The sequence below is a fragment of the Alexandromys fortis genome, unplaced genomic scaffold, assembly GCF_014885135.2.
Source record: "Alexandromys fortis isolate MF-2015 unplaced genomic scaffold, M_Fortis_MF-2015_v1.1 scaffold_182, whole genome shotgun sequence".
Classification (NCBI taxonomy): Eukaryota; Metazoa; Chordata; class Mammalia; order Rodentia; family Cricetidae; genus Alexandromys; species Alexandromys fortis.
In genome coordinates this window covers 1,136,474-1,158,850 of record NW_026068068.1, presented here as the reverse complement: position 1 = coordinate 1,158,850, position 22,377 = coordinate 1,136,474, and the positions used below count along the sequence as shown (strand labels likewise).

At 47.5% G+C, this 22,377-nt stretch overlaps 1 protein-coding gene and 1 long non-coding RNA gene across 2 annotated transcripts in view; one reads left to right on the top strand and one right to left on the bottom strand.

Moving 5' to 3' along the window:
* Ptprn2 (protein tyrosine phosphatase receptor type N2) overlaps positions 1–22,377 on the bottom strand; it is a 704,719-nt gene that overhangs the window by 40,333 nt on the left and 642,009 nt on the right. The window contains exons 16-17 of the mRNA XM_050120851.1: positions 7,132–7,205; positions 1,235–1,312 (exon numbers count right to left, since the gene is read on the bottom strand). Coding sequence (XP_049976808.1) covers positions 1,235–1,312; positions 7,132–7,205 — 152 coding nt within the window. The remainder of the gene's footprint in view (positions 1–1,234; positions 1,313–7,131; positions 7,206–22,377) is intronic.
* Positions 1–22,377, top strand: part of LOC126487829 (uncharacterized) — a 66,345-nt gene that overhangs the window by 38,849 nt on the left and 5,119 nt on the right. The gene's annotated exons all lie outside the window — the stretch shown is intronic.

Genomic DNA, 22,377 nt, shown 5'->3' with positions numbered 1-22,377 from the left:
GTGGAAGACTTGTATGACAAGAACTTTAGATCTTTGAAGAAAGAAATTGAAGAAGACACCAGAAAGTGGAAAGATCTCCCATGCTCTTGGTAGGTAGAAATAACATAGTAAAAATGGCAATCTTACCAAAAGCAATCTACAGATTCAAGGCAATGACCATCAAAATCCCAGCAAAATTCTTCACAGACCTTGAAAGAATGGCACTCAACTTCAAATGGAAAAGCAAAAAACCCAGGATAGCCAAAACAATCCTGTACAATAAAGGTACTTCTGGAGGCATCACAATCCCTGACTTCAAATTCTACTACAGAGCTACAGTACTGAAAACAGCCTGGCATTGGCATAAAAACAGACAGGAGGACCAAGGGAACTAAATCGACAACCCGGATATTAATCCACACACCTTCAAACACCTGATTTTTGACAAAGAAGCCAAAAATATCAAATGAAAAACAGCATATTTAATAAATGGTGCTGGCATAACTTGATATCAACATGTAAAAGAATAAAAATAGACCTGTATCTATCACCATGCACAAAATCCAAGTCCAAATGGATCAAAGACCTCAACATAAAGCCAGCCACACTGAACCTCACAGAAGAGAAAGTGGGAAGTACACTTGAACACATTGGCACAGGAGATCACTTCCTAAATATAACCCCAGCAGCACAGACACTGAGAGAAACAATTAATAAATGGGACCTCCTGAAACTGAAAAGCTTCTGTAAAGCAAAGGACACTGTCGACAGGACAAAACAGCAGCCTACAGAATGGGACCCACCTAACTCTGCCCTCATCTATGCATCTTTGAACTACTTCCCAAGTCTCAGCCTTGTTCTGGGCAATACAGGATTGTGCTGGGTAGAGAGACCAGGACAGCCTTTAAAATAAAATTTAAAATCCTCAAAGAAGTAAACTATATTTTGAACACATTTTTTACCTTCATAAAAAATAAAACAATAGATAAAAGGCACATTTGAAGGCAATATACTACAAATGTGTAATAATTTCACTTCTTTATCTTTTATATAGCTAAATTATAATGTGGCTAAGGAATGATAATCTTTAAAACATCAAACATCTCAGATGAGGAAATAAAGGACTCATATAGCTTCTGTAATATCTAAAAAGCACTATAAACAAGGCTGAGTTGGTGTTGCTGAACCCAAATGTGTTAAGGACAACTTATTAAAATTTTACCTTTAGAAAAGAAAATTAGTGAAAAAGATTCACCTGCCAGAAGTCGGCCACGGTGGCAGGAAGTGGACCCTGGGTGGCAATGTACGCAGGGTTTCGTGGGTCATGGTCCATCTGCAAGAACAAGAGAGTGGGTATAAGGATCAGTCACACAGCAGAAAGACATCACGACACAGGGCAGCGCGGCTTCCACCCAGGGCTGTTCATAGACAAGTCTGCCTGACAAGCCCCAGAGCCCTCAGGGACGTCCAATTGAGCAAGTCCTTCAGCCTGGCTATCATGTTGCAGAGAAGAGCCCAGCAGAACGGAGTCAACACTTCCCTGTATGGACAATGCTGTTCAGCACACACTGAGACTCAGCTTAAGGTCGGGGGACAACTTCCACCTACTCCAAGATATAGTGAAGCCTCTCAGAACTGGGGTTTAGTAGGGAGCAATGGGCCATGGCCAGATGCAGTGGACACGTCTGTGAGTCTTGAAAGAGCATGCGCATGAAGAGATACCTGGGGAGGAGCCCATTCATGTTCAGTGTTTTGTCCATCTTGGGAGGGGCACATGCAGCTAGCCATCTGCCCGGGGATCACTGGCCTGTTTCAGTGCATCTGTGTCTGTTACATGTCTGTATGTGTGTCCATTGTGTGTGTGACTGCCATGGTTGTATGTATATAAATGTCTATGGGTATGTGTCTGTCTGCATGTTTGTGTGTGTGTGTAAGTCTGTGTGTCTGTCTGTCTGCATGTTTATGCATCTGTATGTGTGTATGTCTTCACGTCTATGTTTGTGCCAGCACCTCTGTGTGTCTCGGTGTATGCATTCCATCTGTGTGTATAACCATATGTGCGTTCACAGGCATTTCACAGACATGGGTCAGCCTTCTAGAGGCATTTCTGTCTCATCTCTTCCCTGACTGTGGGAGACGGAGAACAAAGAATGTGATTGAGGCTAGTTGGTTTGTCGGCATGTGCCTCGCTCGCTCCCATAGTGGACGGCCAGCACAACAGACCTTAATCACAGTGCTTAACTTGAACACTGGTGATGGAGAAGAAAAGAGAATGAACACAAGAACATTGTGAGGTGCAGAGGAAAGAGAGCCAGATTCACGAGCTTCCTGCAGGGTAGTCCTTGGCCACTTTGCAAATAACAGGGACCTCAGGCATCACTGTCCCCAAGTTACAGAGCAGTTCTGCCCCTTTGATAGGGACCCCAGAGACCAGCCCCGGGGGAAGAGACTCGGACATTGTATGGGGGTAGAATCTGGTCAAGAGAGCTACAGTAAGACCCACCCTGTCCTTGGCAAGTTTGAAGTTGGCATTCAACATTTGGACTTTTGTGTTTGATTAAAGATGTAGAATGTGGGGTGTGGCTGTGGCTGAGTGGTAGAGCACTTGACTAGCACGTATAATGCCCTGAATTCGAATGTGTGTATGTGTGCATGTGTGTGCACGCACAGACACACACACACACACACATGAGGGGGCTGCATTTAAAAATAACTGTTGACAATTCATTTCTCAGCACAGCAATAAAGGTAACAAGTTTTAGCCATATGCTCAGTGTGGAGGCTCAGGGAAGCGTCTCGAGCCCCGTGAGCCCAAGCACAGCTTGCAAGCACTCGCAGGGATGATGGCTGTCAGCACAGAAAGGTGCCGGACGCACCTTGTAATTATGTGAGCCATAAAGGAGGGCAGGAGCACAAAGCAGCCAGTGCGAGTAATTCCAACAGAACAGCGACGTGATGCCGGCTGCACTGGGGCAGGGGAAACGCTTTCTGTGCATCTAATTTCATGATTCATAATTAAAACTGGACCTCGCTTTGAGATTCACAGCATACACAATACAGGTAAAATTATGTTTCTCTCACTGAAAGCCCCAATTAAGATGTTTCAGCAGAAAAACGCTTAGCAAAAATGAGGAGTTTTGATTTTTCAAAATATGCGTTTGCTGGGGGTGACAGCTATTTACAGAGACCCTGTCTCTCCTGCAAACCGCCAGACAGAGGAAGGGGTGCCCCATTCCCTTCTCAGATGTGATTTCTTTTGCCCCAGACAACATAGACCATAGCACATTTAAAAATTGTGACATGTTCAAACTACCAATTAAACTGTTTTCAGAATGAGAAATATGAGATTAAAAGGAAAAAATACAGGCAGTGTTTCGGGAGGGCAAACACATTTGCTTTTGTGATAGGTCTGAACTGTCATTAAAGAAAAATTCTCTAAGCCCATCAGCCTTGTTCAGACAGCAGAGAAGTGAAGAAAGGAAGTGCCCAGGAGAAGAGGTGGGAAGCAGCGGCAGACGCAGGGCACAGAGGGGATGCACAGACCATGCCGCCTTGTCGGGAGGTGACTGTACTGGGCACTTCACACCCAGCAGTGTGGGGCAGCAGGAAGCAGGCCCTGGTTTGGTTCAGTCGGAGTAGAAGTGAGGCAAATATTTAGCTAGACAGACCGAAGTTTTCCCACGTCTGAGTCTTCAAGGCAGGCTAACTCTGCTTGGAGGGGGCTGAGGAGTTCTATGAATGAGACTTTTCTTATAGGGGAATCTGACAACAGGCCTGCCTGGGGGGCAGCTACCATAGCGTCCACTCCAGAATGCTCTACCCTTCAAGGCTAGTGTTTGCCTCTTTCCTCCACATTGCTTTCCACTTCCCCGTGATGTGCTTCCATAAGCAGCCAGGTACACAGTCTCTGGGGCTCTAGGGCTCAGTTCTGGGTGTGCTGGGCACCGTGACTTACAGGTCCATGTTGTCCACTGGAACTCCACTGGCATGAGTGCACTCACATGCCCTAGCAGGTATTCCAGGTGCATCAGCAAACTCTGGCCAAGCATGAGGTGGAAGCCGTGCTCTGAAGAGTGGCCTCTGCAGGGACGTGCCTACACTTGCTTTGGGGATCCTCCATTGCACTCTTGGGAGCACATTGTTTAGATTCCAGCGGTAAGCCAGGAAACTGGCAGGGCAATGGCCTCATCAACCCTGCCTCCCTAATGGGGGCTTCCTCGGTGACCCAGCCTGCTCAGAGAGATGAGTATAGCAGGTAATCCAACTCAGCTACTTTAAGGAGACCAAGTCAGAAGGCACTGGCACCAAGAGCTCCACTTGAATGGCACAATAAAAAGGGAATGCATTCACCTGTGTTGAGCCTAACCCTTGCTGGGCTGATTTTCAGGGTGCTATCACAACATGGGGTGAAAGTCCATGTATTTCCAAACGCATGACTTGAACAAGCCAGGGTCTTTCTGTTAAACATGAACGGCAACTGTTAAATGTGTGAGTTACTGGCTTCTTTACACTAACGCCCTTAGCAATGTTCCCAAGAACGCTGACCTTAAAAACAGAACATCCAGTATTCCAAATCAGAAGCCCCGAAGAACTTCAGGGGAAGAGGAGGGGGGAGGGAGCATATCCCTACTGCAGACACTCCTGAGGAAGTGTCTACTCCAGACTGGTCCTGTTCTCCCCAGACTGCAGCCCCAAACGGCCAGCTTAGGAAGGGGCACAGGCTCCTGGGTGTTGGAGTCATTCACAGTGGCTGTATTTACCCTGGTGCCCCCATGTCCCCTACACCCCTGACAGGTTCACCAGAATACTTTTTTTCTTCTTTTTGGTTTTTCAAGGTCCTGGCTGTCTTGGAACTCTCTGTGAACACCAGGAAAGTCTGAAACTCAGTGATCTGCCCGCCTCTGCCTCTCAAGAGCTGGGATTAAAGGCCTGTGCCAACCATGGCCAGCATGTTTTCTTAAAAGCAAACAGGACTAGACTCTTGTCCTGATGAAAAGTCTTCATATGGGGAGGTCCTGGGTATCTGAGCTTTGGAACCAAGAGACACTGCGTAGGGTCTTTCCTACTCTAAGATCACACACTTACGTACACCAAGCTCACAGGCACAGATGTTTGCCCGAATATTTTCTGAGAGCCCACGATTTGTCCCCCACACTTGGCCAGTTTCTGAGGACATCTGCCATCCTTTTCTTAGGATCTTCCCTGTCCTCACTTAAATTAGTTAAATGCATTCAAACTGAAGCATTCATGTTCCTCCCGTCATTGACTAGGACATACGCCTGAGCTGCTTCTGGGTGGTGTTAGGACTCAGGCTACTTCCAGGTCGCACATCAAATGCTTATTTGAACCATGACCACGTGGGTAGCCTGACTTAGTCTCGAGGCCTCCAGAGTAGCAAAGCCCAGCGATTAGAGTAAGCGATGGTTTTCCTCTCTCACAAGCACTACGTGGGATGGCAGAATCCCTGTTTACTCTCATGACCCCTGTTTAAAAGCAAAGACTGCTTTTTATTTACTACGGGGTGACTTTCCTGAAATGTAATGAGAACTAGGCACAGACGTAATTATCATGGTTTTATACGGCATGGCCAGGGCTGTCTGGGTTGTAATTGTAAGCTAGCTACTCATTCAGAGGCCGCTACAAAGGTCGTTAGCAGGCTGCCTCCAGTTATCTCAGAGAGACGGCACAATGAGTTTCTTCTGCTTATTCTTACAATCCAAATTTAGAAGGGGGAAAAAGAATTACAATATGAAGGAAAGAGAAAATGAAAGTTACCAGAATATTGCCTTTTCAACATGACCTGAAGCCATGGACAGCAAGGACTGGGAAGTCACTCTAAACACGAGCTCATCGGACTCTTGGTTTGTGGATGGTGTCGGTATGACCCATACGAACTCACCCTGAGGCAAGGCTTCAGCCTGAACCCTAGCTGTGTGGCATGTGCTCTTGACGTTCGGACTTGGAAATGACTGCTACTTCCATTCTGGCCTTTTCGTCCAGTTTTCTTCAGGAAGGAGGGATCAGGACAAGAGGAAAACTGCTTCAGCTGGTTGTGAGTGGCTGTCACCTGTCAGTCTTCTGTCGTGTGGAGCCGAGCCTGGGCATGCTCAGACGTGAGTCAGCTAGCAAGGCTCAAGCCAGAGCTTGAATTAGTACGACATGGAAAGACTACATGAGCAACTATAGATTAGAGAAGCTGAGATGGAAGAGCCCAAGCTTCAAAGTCCACTCTTGCTGAGTAAAGCAGCCAGTCCTTAGCGAGGCTCATGGATGTAAGTCTGTATGTATACGGGTGCACATGCAATGGTCTGGGTCCAGGTAGTATAGACAAAGCATCAATTCTTCATTCATTTCATGTCTTCTAGAGGCCCACACTCACTGTGTGGGATGTGTGAGGTGTCAGGAAGGGGGATCAGCTGCATATGCTGGAGTCTTTTTTTTTTTTTTTTGGTTTTTCGAGACAGGGTTTCTCTGTAGCTTTGGTGCCTGTCCTGGAACTAGCTCTTGTAGACCAGGCTGGCCTCGAACTCACAGAGATCCGCCTGCCTCTGCCTCCCAAGTGCTGGGATTAAAGGTGTGTGCCACCACCGCCCGGCCATATGCTGGAGTCTTAACAGCAATGCCACTCAATGGGGATGGTAACGTCTCATAAGAGTCTGTCCCTTTCCCACAACTGCTGGACATGTTCTCATAGACGACACTCTGATAGAGGAGTGGAAAGAGCCTAGGGCATTATGATCCAGGTTTGTAACCTAGAAATGATCTGCACACCGTTAGTCCATGGTGTTGTGGGGGCCTCGACAGAAAATGCTGCAGGCCCTGTTTGGTGAATGCGAACTTCAGAATCGAAGCGAGGTTCCTGATATTTCCGAGTCCAGCTAAGGAAACTCCCAGTGTGGTAAATGTTACATCTGTCCCAGAACCCCCTGCTTTGACCAGGATGCCTCTGGGCATGGTCTGTGATTCTGCACAGCTTCTTCGCCGACAATCCCAACAACCCAGCTCCACAGTGGGAAGCCAGTGCAGCCTCTTCTGAGGCTGGAAACAAGCGCATCCATCCCATGCCTACAGTTCTGCCACTGAGGGAGGGTGACATGACAAGCGTGCCGAGGAACAGCCCGTGTCCCCCCTCCCCAGGGACCGTGGACTTACGATGGGGCTTGCATTGATGTAGTCTGAATTGCTATGGCTGTTCTGTGACTTCAGCAGGATCCTGGAGTGGTCATCTGCAAGCAAGCAAGAGCAGAAGGTTAAACTTCTGTGTCGACCTCTGAACCAGCAAAGCTAACCACTGCGTGGGTGGGCTCCATGTGCTCCAAGGCTCCCTTCCGGCCCTGCCTTTCCATGCTCCATCCTTGGATCTTTGGTATAAGGGCTGTGTACAGGGTATGTGGGGAAAGGTACCAAGGGCCTCTCGCCTAACAGAAACCGTGACAGTCCTCCTGTGTGGAGCTCAAATGCCAAGTTTATCTTCTGTGCAGCAGTGACTGAGCACTGGCCTTGCAGGGACAGACAACTCTACCCATATACAGTAAATGAACATAAACGTAAACATTAACACAAAGGCCGCATTCAAAATGTTTGTTCACAAATCAGTAAAACCTTCCAATTGCTAAAATTTAGTTTCAAAGGGAAAGAAAGAGCCAAAGAAAACGCAGATGAAAAGGGTGCAAAGAGAAACATGTCCACTGTTAAAGTACGAGCATGCCCTCAAAGGGCAGACTGGGACAACTGTGGAAACTGCCCCCAGCGGGATCAGTGAGGCAACATCTTAGCTAGGGAACAGGCCGCCTCCTGCCTGCTGTGACCCTCTGTGCCATCTCTCCAGCAGTTTCCAAAGTGTGGCCTATGTGGAAAGTACAGGGTATGTGTGAACCTGGGGCAGACGTGAACACAGCAGGGCCAAAGATACCAGATCCTGTCAACCCCCCTTTCTCCTTCAAATGCTGCCACACTTTTGATCATTGCCCCCCCCACCAGAGATGTTTCTTTGGGGAGCACACAACACTGTGTCTCTTATTCTGGGGAGACAGAAGCATCTGTGCTAGGGAGCCCTTTAAGCCTTCCTCAGATAGGCCACTTCCTGTAGAAGGTAGAGCCTTCCTCAGATAGCCACTTCCTGTAAAAGGTAGTGATGGAGGAGGGTCATCTTTCTATGTGTTACTTTCATTGGTTAATAAAGAAACTGCCTTGGCCCTTTGATAGGACAGAAAATTAGGTAGGCGGAGTAAACAGAACAGGATGCTGGGTAGAAGTCAGTGAGGCAGACGCTATATCTCTCCTCTCCAAGATGGACGCAGGTTAAGATCCTTCCTGGTAAGCCACCACCTCGTGATGCTACACAGATTATTAGAAATGGGTTAATCAAGATGTGAGAATTAGCCAGAAGAGGCTAGAGCTAATGGGCCAAGCAGTGTTTAAAAGAATACAGTTTCTGTGTAATTATTTTGGGTAAAGCCAGCCGGCCGCTGGGAGCTAGGAGGCAGGAAGCGGCCCACAGCTCCTTCTATGGAGTTCCTATTACTACAAGATAGAGCTTTCCCCAGATAGGCCACTTTCTGTAGAAGGTAGAGCCTTCCCTAGATAGGTCACTTCCTGTAGAAGGTAGAGCCTTCCTCAGATAACCACTTCCTGTAGAAGATAGAGCCTTCCTCAGATAACCACTTCCTGTAGAAGATAGAGCCTTCCTCAGATAGCCACTTCCTGTAGAAGGTAGCTCTTAGGTACCAGAGCTGCCCTGCTGTATCAGTGAAGCCTTGAAACCCTCTCCCCCACCACATCCCCTCACACCCCCCATGCACTTCTGTTTCTGTAACTTCATTTTGGGACAAGGCCTCATTATGTAGCTTCAACTGTCCTGGAACTCACTCTGTAGACCAGGCTGGCCTCAAACTCATAGATATCCACCTGCCTCTGCCTCCCAAATGCTGGTAATGGTAAGTTATGCACAGCCATGCCTAGCTCTTTCGTTTCTCTTGAAGATTTTACTTAAATTTAAAGAAAAAAATGTGTGTCAGTGTGTGTGTGTGCATGCGTTTGTGTGTGTGTGGTGAGATGTGGGTCAGAGGACAACTTTGTAGAGTTGGTTCTTCCCTTCTCTCTTTAATGTGGGTGGGTTCTTGGAACTGAACTCGTGTTACTGAGCTTGCATGGGAAGCATTTTATCTACTGAACCATCTTTTTGCCTTTAATTTAATGTTTTATTTTTAACTATGGGTTTCTGTGTGGGTATGTGTACATGTGAGTACAGAGGTGTTCAGTCTCTCTGGAGCTGGACTTAGAGGTGGCTGTGAATTGGTAAAGTGGGTGCTGAGAACTAAACCTGGATCCACTGGGAGAGCTGTAACACTCTCACCCACTGGACTCACTCTCCAGGTTTCATTTTCCTTAACCCGATCTCCTACAGCACCTACTATCCTCTAATTCACTATGTAGCCAATGACCTTGAATATATAATCCCCCTGCTTCCACATCCCCAGTGCTTTGGACGGCAGGTGCTCACCATCACACTGGATATATGTAGGGCTGAGGATGGAACCCATGACTTCATACATGCTAGGCAACTGTCCTATGAATTGAGCTACATATACCACAGCCATAATTAAATACAATTATTACAATAACAACACAATGACCGGGGCTGGAGAGATGGCTCAGTAGTTTAATAGTATTTACTGCTCTTCTAGGCGGCCTCAGTTGGGTTCCTAGCATCCACAACGGTGGGCCATAATGGCCTATAACTCCAGCTCCTGGGAATCATCACCAGCTCTCTTCTGACCTCTGAGGGAATCTGCACACATACTCACACACAGACAAATGTGCATGCATGTAATTCAAAACAATCACCACCATGTTCTAGAGTTGGGGAAGTCAGAGACTTATGACAGATTGAACTTGGGAAGCGTGGTCTTCTGGGGCTCTCGGCAGCAGTGGCTGCGGCTCCAGTCTGTCAGAATGTGCTGGGAGTGTTTCCAGCAGAGACAGGATGAAGGCTCACACATCTTACAGTATGAACACCCATCTACCCATCTATGTGCCTGCTGAGGGTTGCAGAAGCATCATGAAAGCATTTAAGACGGTGGATGTCAAGACATCTCTGCAGTTTTGAGCAGAGGTATGGGTGATTTAAAAAAATCCCATGGACTTTATGGCTCCTTCCTGCATAATATTTTTTGAGACAGGGTTTTTTTGTTCAAGAGTCCTGACTGTCCTGGAACTTGCTTTGTAGACTAGACTGGCCTGGAACTCAGAGATCCACCTGCCTCTGCCTCCTGAGTACTGGATTAAAGGCATGCACCACCACTGCCCAGCTAAGGAATAGTCTTAATTTCTCCAGTATTCTATATTTTCACACATACAATAAAAAAGAGAGGCCTTCGAGTTGGTGTTGGCAACCTGTTAAACCAACTCTGTAAAAGAGTCATGTTACTACCTGCTTCCAGAGTGTTCCAGAGAGGCCCCTGGAAATCTGACTTGCCCTAAATGTTCTCAACACACCATCTCGCAGCTGGGTGCTTCTTCTGAGAAACATTTATAACCAGCTGGGGCTGGTGTGGGAGAGAACGAGGAAAAGACAGACCACAGCTCGTGGTTTCCTGGCTCCAGTGTTGCCTGCTCAATAAGGGATGTGTGGCTTATGCTAGGGAGGCCTGAGAGTGACTGTGGTTTCTTAAAGGGCCACTGTGGCCCAGATGGGGTAGCTGTGTGCCTGGGTTTAGCAGGTTTAGCAGCTGGACTTTCTTCTTAGAAAGCCATAAAAACGTCCCCAACATCTGGAGGCTCGGGGAGAAAATATGGGGCCCAGAAGCCTGCAGTCTGAATATGAAAATGGCCTGTCATGGCAGCTGCTGCCTGCCAGGGGACAGCAGGGTTGGCTCCGTTGCACTGCTATGGATCTCTGTGCCGAGCACAGGCAGGCTGTACTGTCATCCTTCTGTCAGCTCTGTAAGAGCTTCAAGTCAAGAAGAGGCCTTCCTGCCCTCGACAGTATATTTAGTTTTGTAGGTTGCAGTATTTTGCTGTTGAACTTTTATTTTTAACATTGGTCCACTTTGGAGGACACCCCAGAAGGGCTAGTGCACCATGGACAGCAGGGGCATGCACAGTGAAAAGTCAGCAGCAAAGCTCCAGCGTTTTGTGGTTTCCTTTCCCTGTCCATAGTTTTAAAGCACTGCTATGGAAGCCAATACAATACCGCATAATACAGTATCACAAGTGTTAAAGACAGGCTTCCCAAACTGCAAGGTTTAGCATGCCTGCCTGTCCTTCAGGATGTTAATGGGGGTAGATGGGCCTATGAGATGAATCCAAACATGCGAGACCAAGTTTCAGGGAAGCCAGATGGCTATGCACAGGCAGCTAGTCCACTACGATCTCTAGCTTATGGAAGTCACTCCTTCCTGTTCCAAGGGCAACACACAGGCAAAGATCTAATGGCATTCTTGAGCCATTTCAGTTAATAAATGGGCATGTTTTACAAAACAGTCCGAACTCAGAAGTCAAGAACATCTCACTTTCTGCATCTGGTCTTAATTGGAGCTATTTTCTTTCAAAGGAGATTCACAATCTCATTATCTGGGAGGGACAGGAACATATATGGAGGATATTATTAATCAAACCCACCACATACCTTCCTCTTCTGACGCAGCCAGTATCTGTCATGCATTATTACTTGATTCAGAAATATTCCTAATTTCCACATTATTTATTTGGTTTTCGAGACGAGTTTCTCTGTGAGCCTGTGGCTGTCCTGGAACTCACTCTGTAGACTAGACTGGCCTTGAACTAACAGAGATCTGCCTGCCCCTGCCTCAGGAGTGCTGGGATTAAGAGTGAGTGCTACCACCACGCAGGGTTATATTCTTATTTCAGACTGAAGACTTAGAGGCCCAGGAAGATCAGACAGTGTTCTTGACCAGAAATTGGAGAAAATGGCTTCAAGTCTAAGTCCTGACACTTGTTAGTCTGGAGTGTTTGGATAAGCATTTCAGAGAATTGGACTTGGACTTCAAAATATAAGGTTTTTTATCTAATTAGGACTGTTGTGATAAATAGCATCTATTATTGGAACACAGTGAGAAGTTCAGGAATAGGTTTAAGACTACAGATAGACCCACAGGCAGAGTGGAAGTCCACTGAGTTAGCCAAATGTGTGTAGCGACTGCTGTCTCTTTAGTAAATACAAAATGACTTTCACAAATGCGAACATAGGAAACAAGTTCCAGAACTGCAAGGACAAAAAGCCCAGGAAGACAGCATCCTGAAACACTGTGGAGGGCTCCGAACTTTTATTACTAAGGAATGTGGGATCTAGAATCCCGGTATGTTCAGAAGATGCATGGGACCCATATTTGGTTGGCCTGACATTTTCTAGCATAGAATTCTCAGGAAGGTGGTTCCTACAATTCCTGATATTGCACTTATTGGTCCAAGCAAGCTGCAACATACAGCCCATCGTCTCCATCTTACTGGTACATGCATTCCTCCAAGTTGCTCGTCTCTTCCTGTTTCTCTTCTCTCCGTGGTGTTCCTCCTTCCATGGTCCTCAGCCTCACTGTTCTGCATCTCTCTGTCCCCTCATCTGTACTACTCACTCATATGCACATGCTGCTCACACACCTGGATCACCCATCCATGTTTCTTACTCCTCCTCATAGTTGTGGCATGCTTTTCTTGTTACTATGACAAAGTACCAGATACAGAAACTTAAGGAACAATTTTTCTTATTCCTGTCCATCACGCTGGGGGAGACATGGTTTCATTGTATCCTCAGCCAGGATGTAAAGATAGCTGAATGCTGTTCTTCCCCTCTCTTTTTCCTTTTATTTGGTTGGCTATACCAGCCCATGGGATGCTGCCATCCACATTTGGGCTGAATCTTTCCTCTTTAGTTAAAGTTACGTTTTAAGACTTATATATGTGGTGCATACATCTCATGCTTGCCTGGTTAGAGGTCATAAAGGTGCATGGGATCATCTGGAACTGGAGTTCTGGATGAGTGTGAGCCACCACGTGAAAGCTGGGAACTGAACCTGGGTCCAACACAAGTGTTCTTAACCACCGAACCATTTCTCCAGGCCAGGTTAAGGATTTCTAAAATACTCCCAAACACACCTGGATGTGTGTTTCCATAGTAATTCCAAATGTAGCTAGTTGATAATTAAGACTAACATTTGCAGGGGCTGGGGAGATGGCTCAGTGGTTCCAAGCACTGAGAGGACCTGGGTTTGATTCTCAGCACCCACATGTGGCTACAACTGTCTGTAACTCCAGTTCCAGGGGATCTCATGCCCTCTTCTGGCCTCTGAGAGCAGCAGGCACACATCTGGTGCACAGACATACATGTTAGTAAAACACCCATACATGTATAATAAAAATAAATCCTAAAAATAAAAGATTAACTCAGAACTCACCCTCTTGACTCTCAAATATCTTACTTTGAATCACAGCACTTCATCCTTGTCCTCTAAAGCCTCATGTTCATCATTTGATGCAAAATACAGTTAGTCCATTTCTAAAGTCCCCAATCATTCAAAAGTACACAGCCTGGGGATTCTCCTGAGCCTTCAGGTGGTTTCAAGAAGACTCTGTAAGACCCCGTAAGACCAAAGTTGCATACTTTCAAAATATAATGGCATAGAACAAACATCCCTGGTCCAAAAGTAGAAATGAGCCAATAGCAAGGAAAGAACAGAACAAAGCAAAACTGAAAGCAGAAAACGCTGAACCTTGCAGTGCCACGTGGCTTGCGATAGAATCGCCTGGACTCCATCACAGCAGCTTGTAGCATCCGCATCTCTCTCTTGGGGTGGCCCTGCTCTGTGCCTTCAGCTTTCCTTAGTGGACATCCCACAGTTCTAGTATTTTCAACAACACAACTTAGACTTTGCCTTCCCAGCTCCATGCAACTGCATCTCAAGGCCTCCTTATAGAGTCTGGCCCTGCCATGCTTAGCCAGAGGAGCTTCCTGGAACCTTGCTAGAAACCTCCATGACCCTTCAGTTCTTGTGCTTTTCATGTCTGCGCATAATAGTGCCATGTGGATGACGATGCTGGTCTGGAATGTACTTAGGCCCCTTGGTTTACATTGTTCTCTTTCATTATTCCTGGGGATTCACTGCTCTGGGTAGTTGTTTTCCAGCAGGGAACCTCTTGCTATTCTCACTTCAGGCTCCCCCCACCCCCGAATTTGCATTTTCACTAAATAGAGCCTTTGATGGGTGGGGTCGTCTCAGAATAGAGTACATGGTTTCCCTTTAATAGTACTAATCTAACAATTTCACTTGCTTTCTCTGCTGTCTTCTCAACAACTTGAAATTCATTTGTTTTCCTAGCAAGTGATACCTTTTTCATCTCTCTGCTCTGCTTGTTACCCTGCCCCTCCCCGCATAGACCTGGATAAGGACAGGGAGCAGTAGCCATGCTACAGCCTGAGTGCTGTACTGGTGTAGGAGGTTCTTTTTCTGTCAATCATGTTTTAAATTAATACTGATTGGCCAGACAGGAAGTATAGGTGGGTCAATCAGACAGGGAGTAGAGGTGGGGCGATGAGAATAGGAGAATTCTAGAAAGGAGGAAGCCCATCCTCCCAGTCCTACCCAGATCACTGAAGAAGCAGGATGTGATCTGCCCCACTGAAAAAGGTACTGAGCCATGTGGCTAAAATAGATAAGAATAATGGGTTAATATAAGCTACAAGAGCTAATAAGAAGCCTGAACTAATGGGCCAATCAATTTATCATTAATATAGACTCTCTGTGTGATTGTCTTTGGGACATACCAGCTGTGGGAACTGGGCAGGACAAAAACCCCCCAAAATCAGGCTCTCATGTTACACTGTACTACCTTGATATTTCTTCTGTCAGCCAACTTAGTTCATATCTCAGCCTCACTGAAATCTTCAGGACATGGGCAGAATGTAGACTTCACCAGTCTGTGGATGTCTCTGGGATTGGCTCCCTGTGTTCTGCTCAGGCCCAATCATCTGAGGAATTAAACTTCTACACCACTGTGGGCGGCAAAACTGGTGAAAAATGCAGGTGAAGTCCCTGAGGTGCCGGAGCCCAGCTACACCATCTGCTCTGCACTCTCCCTATCCCACCATGCATTGGCCAATTTTGTAAAATGTACAGTCAATGAGGTCAGTGACATGGATGGCTCAGGTCTTCACAGGAGTCCTCACTGGCCATCCACATGGCACTCGTCACTCAGGTCTTCCCAATTCCCACGAGAATGGCCCATTGGGCTCTGCTTCAGGTAACTGCAAAGGCTTTTCTGGCTCAGTTTCCGATTCTACATTGCTGTCTAGTGAAGTTTCCAGAAGGTCTGTCATCGCAGTGTCCCCACTTAATGGGAACAATTTTCTACAAGAGTGACTTTTCTTCTTGTTGGGGAACACCTGGCAAGCACGACGTATGGAAGGGTTTGTTTTGGTACACAGTCTTCGGGGCTGGTCCGTCATGGTAGGGGCAGCATGGCTCAGTTTATATTGAGTTGTAACCCCAGGCTACGAGAAGAAACTGACTGCACTGGTGGTGTCTTTCCTCTGTAGTTAAACCTTTTCAGAAACCCCTTCATAGACACCCCAGAAGTGTTTCCATAGCAATTCCAAATCCAAAGTGATGATTAATTATCATGGGTACCATTTTCAGGAATCCCTTCTATATGCCAAGATAGTCCTACTATTAGGCCTGCTTTGTGCTGACATTCTCTGGCAAGTTGTCTAACAGACTTATGCCTGGCTTTGGCTTCCTTGAACCACATAGGCCCCACAGAGGTGAAAGAGGCCCCACAGAGGTGATAGTGCCCTGTGGTGGTAGTACTCACAACTCTTCGTCTTATATTTTATTTTCTACTTTAAAAAAAATATTTATTTATTGTATGTTACTGTATAAAAAAAATTTGGTTTTTGTGTGTATGTAGAGTGCCTGCTTTATGCACGTGCCTCATGAAAGTGCCTGGTACCCGTGGAGGCCAGAAGAGGCCATGGCTTCCCTGGAAATGACATCGCAAAAGTTGTGAGCTGCCATGCTGGTGCTGGGAACCAAACCTAAGTAAAGTCCTCTGTGCAAGAGTACAAGTGATTCTTACACAGTGAGTCATCTCTCTAGCCTCGGGTCTCATTGATTAAGATTCTTTCAGAAGCATTCCTGTGGACTTTTAAAATTCAAGAGGGCAGCCTCCTAGGCCAGCAATGGTGGTACAGGTAGAGTGTGGAGGAGACAATGCCATGTTGATGTCAAAGTTTAGCTCATCAGCACGACTGGGCCTGAACAGAACAATGGTGCCAATCCCACAGGTATCCAGGCTGCTGCGTCCCACAAGGCCTACCCAGTCACCAAGCTCTCCTAAAGTTTTCAATGCTAAGAGATGAAACGTGTCCACCCCAAAAGGATGTGAAAAAGTCCTACCCACTCTCCCCCAAACGTTAGTATTCTTGGGAACATGGTCCCTCCGTATATAAGTAAGTTACACTGAAGTCATCAGGGCAAACCCTGACCAGGACCAGTGCTCTATTAAGCAGGTGTGTGGGGTGGGGTGGGGTGGGAAGGATTTGAACATGGATCGCCACAGGACCAGTGCCATATGGATACAAAGACAGCTCTTGGTGAGCAGGGAGAGCTTTGATGACACTCTCACCTTGGATTTCAGCTGCAAAACTGAGGCTGATGGATTCTGTTGCATAAGCTGTGGGCTTTCATTGCTCTGTTCCCAGGGGCTGATGATGTACCCGGATGGGATGGGATGCTTGACTCTGGCCCAGCTGCATTCTCAGCCAAGCCAGCCAACCTCCTTCAGGTCTTATCTTTTATATCCCTTACTGAGGTAGCTACATGGATGCTCGTGCAGGGTCCTATGAGATCAGCTGGCAGAATGGGAGCTGTCCCTACTGACTTCACACAAAGAGGGATTGGAGAGAGTGTTCCCACTGGGTCCTCAGCCCACAAGGGGGTTGTGAGTCAGCTCTGCACAAGGACGCGAGGTTCACATACTGGCCTCTGAGGGGCTTAAGCTGGAAGTGGGTCAGCAGCTCACACTTTAGAGTCTGCGGAGGTATCTCAGTTGGTAAAGCCTTGCCTACAAGCATAAGGAGATGAATTTGATCCCTAGTATTGGCATGAACTATCAGGCATGGTGGTGCAGTCCTTTAATCCAGATACTATAAGATCCCTGCAGTTTGCTACCCAGCAAGTCTAGCTGGGTAATCTTACTGGTCTCTGTGTTGAGTAACTTGGGGAAAATAAGGCTTGTTTGGGGGATAGGAGGGCAGAGGGACCATCTATGACAGACATCTTGATATTCAATGGGGACCCAGAGATGTGTCCTCTGACCCCTGGAATGCTGTCTTAAGATCAATAAGATGGTTCCAGGAAAGCACAGAAGGAAACGCAGCTGGAACTACCCAATTTAACTCAGAGACTTAACCTGTAATGAGTGTTTGTGGAAGAAAATCAAAGAGCCCTAAAGGAACAGCCATCTTGTATCCAGGACGAGGACATCTTCTGTAGAGGCAGAAGAGAACTGTCTCAGGAAGAAGGTCATGGTCTCTGCTACTCAGGTGGAAGACCACAAGACTGATGGACATAGCTGTCTAAGGAGCAGTGTCTAGGCCAAGCATGGTGGCATAAGCCTTCAATCCAAACATTTGGTGGGGAGAAGCAAGTCAGGAGGATCTCTGTGAGTTCCAAAACCAGTGGCCTTTGCTGTAGTAAGGAAGGTTTAACTCTCTGGACACAGGACAGAGTAGGGTAGGGAGAGAGCTCTGTGAGGAGGTGTGCAGGAGCCAATGCCCAGAATCTTCTCCAGAACTTCAGCATCTAATGCTGCCAGATGCAAATATGCAAGGAGAACTAGGCTCTTCCCTCCATGACACTGAACTAAGGATGGACAAGGCCGCCTCCTAGTCCAGGAGGTGACTACATTAGCCACCTTTCCTTCCTTTCCACTGGGATACCAACAGATCACCTTCCACAACCAGGCATCTTTATCACCCGTAGGGCCCAACCCCAAGGCAGTCTCAGTGCCCAAAGCTGGGTCATCCTCAGTGTGCGAGCTGTCTGACAACTTCCATGACTTGGAGCATTAACTGACCAAACGTGACAGAGATAAGGAAGTTAAAACAACTTTCTTGAGACTTGTAAGCTGGGTGCAGCTGACTGCCTTCACCTCCCACACCTGGCTTCCTTGCCTGCCCCACACCTGGTCACAGGTAGCATCGTGGCTTCTCTGACTCAAGCTGGTATGAGTCCTCTTATTTTAGCCCACTTGGTTTTGTCTCACGAAGGCCTAGGACACAAACTCTTGGGTGTTACGCTGCTCTCTTGACCACACCCCCACCCTGAGATAGATGACAAGGAGTAACCAGCAGACATTTAGATATCTGGTCTTAAACTCTCTGGCCTGAGATTTCTGCTGTCTATGGGTGTCATGGGTACTCAGATGTGTGTGTGGTCTTGACTGGGACTCCGAATAGGGTTAGCCTGGTTCCTGATGACAGGCTACCATTAGCCAATCTTTGGAAGCCTCATTCTGTTGACCGTGTAAGAACTATGAGCAGACAGGGATGGAGACAGGAAGGTGAGGAGGAAGCGCATCTGAGGATGGGAGGCTCCAGGCATGGAGGCTGTGGGACATGCTGATCCCTGTAGCTCTGTGGAGGTGTGCTGGCCCAGACACATCCCTCAGGCTGGGGTGCCCTGGCAAGAGTCAGGCGAGCTTCTGTGAGCTTGAACAGTACTCAGGTAGTGACTACCTGCCAAGGGAGGGTGGCCAGTGCGAGGATTGCTTTACTAGGGGCATGCAAGGAAGAAAAGTAGGGCTGCTCCAAATTTAAACTACGAGCCATGATGATGTTCTGGTCAAGACAGAGTGAGACAAATGGCTGATGTACATGACAGGGATATCAAGGACCCTAGAGCATGGAGCCATGTTCTCAAATGTCACACAGTGAATTCCAGATACCTGCCTTTCAGAATCAGAGACCATGCCTGACAGGATATTCACACCAGGGGTCAGAGAGCACACCTGACAGGACATTCACACCAGTGGTCAGAGACCACACCTGACAGGACATTCACACCAGGGGTCAGAGACCACACCTGACAGGACATTCACACCAGGGGTCAGAGACCACACCTGACAGGATATTCACACCAGTGGTCAGAGACCACACCTGACGGGATATTCACACCAGTGGTCAGAGACTACACCTGACGGGATATTCACACCAGTGGTCAGAGACCACACCTGACAGGATATTCACACCAGGGTCAAGAGTTGGGCCTTGTTCCAGGTGACAGTGTCCTTTAATGGTGGGGACTGCAGACTTGGACACTATGAGCCAAGGAGTGGTCTCAGCAGGAACTTGTCCTGCTGTCCTTCTATTGGGGATATCTGGGCCCCAGTTCTTGGAGGCAAAAAGCTGCTGCCATGTAAGTGACTCATCAGCTGTCACAGAGCCTGAGTGAGCCAACAAGGCTGGATGACATTAGCGATGAGACATCATTGCTTAGTGATGTAACAACAGGGTTGCAGCTATAGATAAGAAAAGCCTTATTTTTAGATGTGGGCTAATGGATTTTTACATTATTATGCCTGAAATAGACTCATCATTTGGCCCGGAATAAAGTTCCCAGGAAACTACACAGCTATGCTGAGTGGGAGTGTGGGAGCCTAGAGCCAGTTTATGGGTAACTGCCGAGAGATTTTAACAGGGGACTTTAAAACGGTATTGGGGAGTTTGGGAGCACCATGTCAAGCATTACATGCAGGTCATGATGGGCCAGTTCTGCAGGCAGCCATCTGAGGGTGAGGCTGGCTTCCAACTTTCAGCAGGTTAGACAGCTATTTTAGTTCAATTTCTTCCACTCGCAGTGGGGACAGACTGAGACTAGCGTTGTCACAGGAGGACACAGGGGACACCTGGCCAGCTTTGGCTGTGCACTGTACATACTTAGACAAGCTCAAGCTGGCAGGGTCTGGCCGTGTTTCACGTTGCTACACTGCAGGCACAGGCTCTACAACTAGACTTCTCCCGGAGGACGCCCCGTGGATCCCAGCCTGCGCAGAGGAAGGGAAGCAAGCATCATTTGCCAGTTGACTCTCCTTTCACCAGTGATCTGAAGATGTGAGAAATGTGGAAGAATACACAGTTACGTCCAAGAGAGGCTGTGGTGCGGTAGCCAGGTAGGGGCAGAATCTTCGAGCTTTCCTGAGGTTCCCTCTAGTAGAGAGAAGGCCTGGTACCATTTCCTGCTATAACCCACTAACCATGAATGGTGGACAGGACTGGCATCCTGTGGCTAACAACCGTCTTTAGGGAAAGAACCCAGATTCAAAGGCAACCTGGAAGCGGGCCGGCATAGCTGTATGGGTCCCACACTAATGCAGATGTGCATCTCTGTGTAGGAGAGCCAGGGCTGAGGGACAGGCACCTGCCAAGGCCAGGGCTGAGGAGGGAGCACCCTTAAGGGAACACGGGCGATTCCCTGTCACAGGCAGCAATATGGCCACATATCACATCAATTCAACCCCTAGACAGCAGAGGCTGGTTCTCAACACACATCACATCCACTCAACCCCACGACAACAGAGGCTGGTTCTCAACATACATCACATCCATTCAACCCCTAGACAGTTGAGAGGCTGGTTCTCAACACTACCCCAGGATAAGACAGGAGGCCACTCTGCTCCAGAGCTTGTCACACACCTGGGTCTCCTGCTCTTTATTCTCGTTGATTTGTTCCAAGAAGTAAGTATTCTTGCTTATGGCTTCAGAATCACCATGTTTCTCTCTCATCATAATTCAGAGACAAATTTTCTTTCTATTTATTTTATATAGCATGCCAAAATAGCATTATATTTCTACTGCTGATTTAAAAAGTAGACTAACAAACTATTGTATAACTCTTTGTAACCATGCACAAAACTGGCAAAAGCCTACGAAGTTCTTTAAAATTTCAAGAGCATATAACTAGACATAGTCACATGCTGGCCAGGAGCCTTATCAGTGTGGACAGTGACTTCCTTGAGGATTTGATGGTGCTGGAGAGTCTGGGCTGTGGGGACCCTGCCGCCCTGGCATTCCTGCTTGTGATCCTCCTAGATTTCTCGCCACCTCACTGGCCCAATGCTGGAATGCCTGGGCAGGGTTCTGATAGAGCCACACCGACAAAGGGACAGTGGGTAGAAAGCATGAGTAGGGTTCTTCTCGGCAAGAGTGTTAAGACAGTCTTGCAACACCATGGGAACACAGGGTAAGTGTAGGGGCTTCGAAGGAGAATGACAGGAAGGCCTAGGTAAATGTGTGGAGCAGAAGGCTGCAGCCCATGGGGAGCTGGGGGATGGGAGCTGGAAGGCCTGAATGAAGGTAAAAGGAGGAGACCCAAGAATGTCACTCTCAGGTGACAAAAACACATTCAGAGTGACAGATGGTTCTGTTTTGTTCCTAGACACAAAAACACACCCCACCAGGAGTCCAGAGGGTTGGGAAACCGGATCCAACTCCTGTCACTCACCCTCCCATGGTGGGCTATTAGTATGTATTCTCATAAACAGAGCAACATGGGAGAAATGTCCTCAGCATCATTTGACTCTGGCATGGCCAACTCTGTTAATAAGAGTAGAGTGAGCAATGCAGGATGGAAGAGGAGGGGTTCCAGGGTTCCCCCAGAGTCTGGAAAAGAGGGTGTCAAGCCATAGCTGGAGAGGAAGGGACAGGAAGGGATATGGCTGGTCAGAGAGAGGAATATAAGGTGGGAGGAAACAGGAGTTCATGGTATTCAGTCTGAGGACTCATGAAGACAGGATCTTACTCCCTTTAGTCTGAAAATTCGGTAGAGGTAAAAAGTCTCTCTAGTGGCTGGCTTTTGATGCCTTTGTCCTGTTTCCCCTGCTCTTCGCCTCTACCTCACCCTCTGTCCCCATTTCCTATATCCATCCCAACTCCACCGCGGGGACAACAGCCTGGTCCTCAGCCATGCCAGCACCTGTCAACTGTCTGATACAGCTGGAGTCTAACAAAACCTGCTTGTTGACTGGACATGCCTCAGTTTGCTTTTCTTCTAAATAGGAAATCTGTTAGTTACAACAGTTTCTGATCACAGCTGTCTAAAGAGGAATAGGCTCTGACCCCATAGAAGTAGAGGACGGAATGCCAGCTTCTCTCTGGCAAATGTTCACATGCTGGAGGGTGGTCTGGATTCTAAAGGCTCGCCATTCTGTGTGACTTTGGCACGTGGATTCAGGCCTCGGAGCTCAGGCCAAACTCCTCCATTTACTCTAAAAGGCAATCAAGGAGAATGTCTGAAGGGGATGCTACACTGCTTTGCTATTGGGATAAGAGTCCCTAGATGCCCCTGGGCAGGATGCTGCAAAGCCCCAATGGGTGCTCCATGATAA